The sequence below is a fragment of the Porites lutea genome, chromosome 1 (assembly GCF_958299795.1).
Source record: "Porites lutea chromosome 1, jaPorLute2.1, whole genome shotgun sequence".
NCBI classification, from domain to species: Eukaryota; Metazoa; Cnidaria; class Anthozoa; order Scleractinia; family Poritidae; genus Porites; species Porites lutea.
The window spans coordinates 43,152,337-43,158,698 of NC_133201.1; the positions used below are offsets into that span (position 1 = coordinate 43,152,337).

Below are 6,362 nucleotides of genomic sequence, written 5' to 3' on the forward strand. Positions count from 1 at the left end.
AGCCTCCCCATTTAAAGGTCCAACTACCTGTAACCCCCCCCCCCCAAAAATCCTTCTATAATAAGCTCCAGCAGTATAAGTCCCCCTCTGGGATCCTCTAGCTTGTATTGAAATGAATGCAACATTTTACCACGTTTTAAGCTAAAAAAAGTGAGTGAATTCAAAGGGATGTATTGTTTATGCATTGTTTTGAAATGCTTTTTTAGTCCGGTAATATAAAGAACCCTGTTTATAAGCCCTCCTAGCTAAAATCCCTTATGAAATTGTATAAGCCCAAGGCTTATAATCGGAAGTTTGGTATGTTTGTAAGGACTGTATCAGAAGTGGCTTGGGGGGTTCCATGCTAGTCATGATGAGTGTTAGAGAAAAAAACGAGAAAGGTTAATATTTAGCTTTCAATTAAGTGTTCAGTAGAAAGAAAGAGGTGTGTGAACAAGTAAAGGCATATTTGTTAGTGGCTCATCAGTCAAGGTTAGCATCTTAAACAAAAGTATATGCATGTATTAGTTGCCTGGTGCCTTGGTTTCAGGTGAGAGGAGGTAAGAGCTAGTCCTAATCAATGAGAAAGGTATATGTTGTAGAGGCCCTTTGCAGCTCAGTTAAAGGTCAGTCAAGGTAGAAGTCTTAAAGAAGGAGAAGGGAATCTGTATTAGTGGCTCTGGCGGCTGGGTGTCATATGTCAATCGAGGAAAGAGTCTCAAAGAATGAGAAGGGTATAATTATGTTTTGGCAGCTCAGTGGCTGTTCAATCATGAATGGCAAGCTGCCAAGCTAGTTAAACCATAAGGTCATTTTATTTCAAAGGCGAGCTACTGAACTATCCCATTAAATATACCTAGAATAATAGTTGGCCCTGCATTCTATGGTTATATCATCATATTATACCCTTCCATTGCATTCTCTAGGGAGTGGTTTGAAGAGGCAGGGTAGTAGGGTTATCCTTAGGGGGGCACTCAAGGGAAGTCTGGGTAAAACACTCATGCCGCCAAGGCCTTCAAACGGCCCGACCCTGCTGTTTAAGACAAAAATTGCTCATTTTGCTACCCTGTTTAAGACAGGAGACACTACTTTCTGACCCTAATTTGTTTTGTTTTGCTTACAGAATTAAGTAATTTTTCACACTAAAATCGTGGAAAAATATATTTAGGAAAAAAATTATTGGTGTTTGCTAATGTAGACTGCTCATAGCGAGTCTTAATACTCTTTGACCGTGGCAGGATTAGCTAAGTTGGCAGTCAGGGACTGTCAGAAATTAGCAGGGGGGGATGGGGGGTGGAAACAGAGGGAGGGTTACAACTTTTTGCGACTCAGAAAAGGGAGGGGTCATGAAAAATGGGTGGTTAAAAGGGGAAGGGTCATGGAAATATATGCCTGTGATCATATAGAGGTTCACTCACAGAAGAAAAAGGAAGTTCTTCATTTGGTAAAAAAACCTGGGAGAAATAGGAGAGTTGAGTGATCAGCTGTCAGAATCAGAGTCGGACTCTTAATGCTGTCATCTAAAATGTATGTATATAGCATTACAAAGAACAGATTAGAAATATATTTTGAGTTTTCATAATACTGACTCACCCTACTGTTTTGCAAGAACTAGATTTTATCATTTATACAAGAGGGGGAGGGTCATGATATTTTAGGCCAAGCTCAAGGGGAGGGTTAGCAAATTTCACTCCCATTGCAGGGATGGGTCACCTCATTTCTGAACCCAAATTTAAAATTCCCACCCCCTCCCCCTCCCTGCTAATTTCTGACAAGTCCCTCAGCACTTGACTGCAGAGCGGGAGGTCGTGGGTTTGATTCCCGGGACTGGACCAATACTCAGGTTAATATAGCTGAGCATTGACTGTACTACCTTAATGGCTGGACCTTTGCCTGGCTCAGATGACCACGTAAATGGCAGTCCCGTCACCAATAGGAGACGTAAAAATAGTGTCCCCAATTAGTGCTTTAGTGCTAAATACATTGACATTCAAACAAAGTGCATTTTTTTTTGAAAGGCTTCCAGTCCAGCTTCCATACAGTCCAAAAAGACACCCTGTTCAAGATGCTTAATAGTGAAATTGTATACCATGTTTACGACTCAAGACTCTGAAAACCATACCCTGTTCAGTGGCACATACCCGTATAGGCCAAATAATGGAGTGTCCCCCACCCATCCCCGGGCGGGTTATCCTAAATACCAGACTGGTATAGTAATTATAGATTATAGAGTGCTCAAGACTTTCTCTTAGTGTTTTAGGCTAGAGTAGCTTTTGACTGGATATGCACTTTAATGCCCTAGAGTAAATTTGATCATATCTCAAAAAGCAGAACTTTCCTATTTTTTTACATGTATGTTTCTTTGTGTGTTAGAAGCCACATATTTTAAAATATACCAGTGTTGGCAATGAAGTCTTGGAATAATACAGCTTTGCCACTTACCTCTGTCTCCTCTTTGGTACAAGGTTTCTACTTAACAAACTGCATGTGCTTTGTCCCTAGGTTTACCATGAGAATATACTTTTATTTGGTAGCTTCAGGATCGATTTTCATGGCCTTGAGTAAGTAACACAACAGGGAAATTCTGTACTTGAATCAAAGTAATCTCAGCTTCTCTTCTCCTCTTTGTCCCTGCAAACTCATTTTTTTACCACTGCGAGGTTACTGGAAAACTGACAAGGAGCTTCAGAGAAAACTACAAGAGTGCCTGATACAGCAGTTGCAATAAATTATAGCTAATTTAATTGGACATATTCAGTAATTTGAACACAGCCAGTGCTGAACTTTGTTCATCTGGACCTTTAGTACCCAGTACAGTCTTATACCACACCAGATATATTTTTCTGTTTCTGTTAGAAATCATCCAGGATTGAGAAGCAAATCAGTAGGTTTCTGAAATAAATTTTCTGGACCTTCAGGTCTAAGGTTTTAGGGTTTAGAATAGTATTAAGGTTTAGCCTTAACCAGTACATATGTACATGTATAAGCCGAAACTGAGAGAACCTTACAGGCTAAAAAAAGCAAGTTTTTCTTGACTAGCAGTGTTAGTTTAGGAAGGATCATAGAATACAGTTCACTTGTGACATATGGTATTAATATTATAAAGGAATCGCATGTTGTTGGAGAAAAATATAGTAGTCTTTACTCTTTGTCTTTTTTGCAAACATTCATGGTGGCCTGCCAAAATGCAAAGTCCATTCTGTGCATGTTTGTGAAACTCTGTTTAATCAAATCACACTAACAAGTAGCCCAGGATGCTTTAAAAGGTCATATCCTAAAGCATGTTTACATCATGACTTTGCCCCCTCCCCCAGGAAGAAAAGAAAAATTATAGTAAAAGCTTCAACAGGATTTTTATGATAATAATATATTTATCCCTGACACTTTGACCTTGTAAACCATATTGTCAAGTTATTAATAACAGTTGCATCACATGTCACTGCATGCAAGAGCTGGTGCATGTGCAAAAGTTATAGCTGGATTACCTCATTCCTATAAATATGTTGTTCAAGGTCAAGTTATCGTTGTCATAAGGATAAAAATAATCCTGGGCTGATATTTGGATGATCATGATATTCTGCATGACTTAACTTCAGGTTTTTGATCATGTAAAGCCCTGCATAGCAGACTTGAAGTGCTTTAACTTTTTCCCCTGGAATATTTTAATGGTCATATTTAGGTTGGAACCTTTATACACTGACAAAATTCTCACCAATGATTTCTTTTTAACATTGAAATTTATTACATCCTTTTTCTTGTATTTTTGGAAATTACTGTTTTTGTACTACTCTGTCATTGCTATAAAATCTATTTTATAACCTCCTTAATTACAACATTAAGGCAAGAAATCCTAAAAGGTCTTTAAATAAATTTCCATTCTTCTCTGCTTGTATAATAGAAATCTATGTACAATTATATTTCTTTCACCATCCATTTTTAACTGAAATTGTTCATGAATGACTTAAGTTATCATTATATTTTTTATATACATCGAATCAATCCTTCTACCATATATTAATCATTGACAGTTTGTTTGAAGTAATTAAAAAATACAGTCCATGAATATATTTGCAAGACCAATCTTCAATTCAATAAGTTTTCACTGAGAGAGAATAGGAAACTCTCTATTCTCTCTAACATTTCACTAAAAAAGCTCACGAGTGTAATGCTGGATAAGTATCATAAAAGATATTAAAATATATTTAAAACAAAAAGAAATAGTCAAAATAGCAGAAAAAGGTTTCAAACTGGTTTTTCCCAGAGCTCTGAATTTTAATAAAAAATCTCAGAGAAATTTACTGACTAGATTATGCTGTCTGCGAGAAATACTGTAATCTCATTTTACGACTCCTTACAAATTCGCTTATTGTTAATCCCCATGGAAACTTGATAAATACATTTATCTTGTATTTGCTCTGAATCTTTAAAAAAGCCACTTTAGGATGAGAAAGCAGTTTTGACTGATGGGAATTTTCAAAACATAAGCCCCTGGTCACGGAAGTACGTTTTGAGTGAACGATAAACAAATAAATAATCGCAAAATATGCAAAAGTTGCTTTCTCGAATCCAGTTCCTTATAAGGATAAAAAAATAGAAGTTTTGCGATAACTGGTGAAACACTATTTCTGGCTAACAAGCGAAGTGCGTAAGTCGCTTTTGTAATGAGTCGTGAATGAAATTTGCAAATTTATGCTAATTGTATCGCCGTGACGGCTTTCAAAATACACCAACATACACGGAATTTCAACACGAACTGGTCAAATCCTGTTGACCTCAATTTTTTTTCCAAATGCGGAAATACAATTCCCACTTCAATTTCTATCAAAATAATTTAGAGAATTCTTTGGAAAAATAAATAACAACGTAGTATAGTAATCAGAGGAGATTTAGGCGCTATGAGTCTAGTATGAACAAATAAAATACTGTACAATGTTTTGGACAAGTTCCGCTCTTGCTCAGTACAAACTCACGTGCTTTCGATGTCTTTTAGTGTTTTTAAAACTTGCTGCGCACTGGGCCTGTCGATCGGGCTTGCTTGCCACAAGGATTTCATGAGTCCAATATAAGCGCCAGTAGCATTTTCGTTTGACGCACTTGGCGGTAAATTTTCGAGAGTTGGGCGCAAATGGTGCGCAACAACTCCAAAAATAACGACAAAGTGGCTCTCTAGTCCGTAAGGTTGCTCGCGAGTTAGCATTTGCCATAGGCAGATCCCAAGCGAATACATGTCCGCTTTACTGCTTGGAAGGTCCCCTTTTAAAAGTTCCGGAGCTCTATACGCAAAAGTTCCTGTGAGTAGGCTTCTCGGGCTGGGCGAGGGACTGGGTGGAAGTGAGAGTTCTTCCTTTGCCGTGAGTTCTATACTTTGACAGCACCCAAAATCGCCCAGTTTGCACAGATCGTTGCTATTTACGATTACGTTTGCAGGTTTTAAGTCTAGATGTACAAGACTGTTCTCGTGGACGAATTTCAAGGCACAGGCAATGTCACGAATAAATTGACAGCGACGTGTGTTGTCCAATATTTCTCGGTCATCGTCAATAATAGACTGTAGGGTGCGATGTCCGGCATATTCCATCAGAATCCACACATCTTCCAAGTTTTCACGCTCAAGAACAGCAAAAGTCCGCACAATGTTCGGATGCTTCAAAGGCAGAACTAATTTTTCAGCTTGGACAGTTTCGTAGAGCGCATGAGGATTTTTTACGTTTTTGTGCATTTTTTTGACAGCAAGTTTTTTGCCCTCCAAACTTGCCTCAAAAACTGTTCCAAATCCTCCAGACCCTAGTGTTCGGCCTATTTCACAGACCGAGTTTGGAATCATTTCCTTGCTGTTTTTTTCCGAGGCGATCCACAAGGTTTCGTTCGTGTTCCTGCTAAGCTCAAACTTGTTTGTTTTGCACGAAAAGTTCGTTGAACCCAAACAAATGCAACGGCTGTATTGAAGAGGTTTCTCAGTGAAACTCATTTCTTCCAAATCTGCTTCTTGAAATTTGTCGAGCATGTTTTCCTGCTCAAAAAGAGGAAAACGATTCGCTGGTTAGATTCTGCTTCTCTCCAAGTACCTTGTACCGCGCGCAAATGACTTTCTTATGACCGATTGCCAGTGAAGCAGGCTCTTATAAACAGTGTCAGAGTTTTATCACGAGCGCCAAAGCCGCAAAGAAGATCTCGTTCCTGATTGGGTGCACGAAATCTGTATCGCAGTGTTAACCAATGAGAACGCGTTCTGGAAAGTTTCCGGTCTATACCCAAACGTGACTTCAGGACATGATTCTGCCACGCGAGCTTCAAGGGCAAAAGCGGTGAACGTGTTGAATTACGTTCCTATTTTGTCCGGTTCAGCTCTGCTTCCGAATTCGTCAGACAGCAGGATTAAAAAA

General features: G+C 38.7%; 1 protein-coding gene across 1 annotated transcript; it reads right to left on the minus strand.

Moving 5' to 3' along the window:
* Positions 1–3,697: 3,697 nt before the first annotated feature.
* On the minus strand, positions 3,698–6,101 carry LOC140951743 (serine/threonine-protein kinase mos-like). Its single transcript, XM_073401072.1, has one exon. It carries the CDS (start codon positions 5,981–5,983, stop codon positions 4,946–4,948), a length of 1,038 nt encoding a protein of 345 aa, XP_073257173.1. The 5' UTR covers positions 5,984–6,101; the 3' UTR covers positions 3,698–4,945.
* Positions 6,102–6,362: the final 261 nt, after the last annotated feature.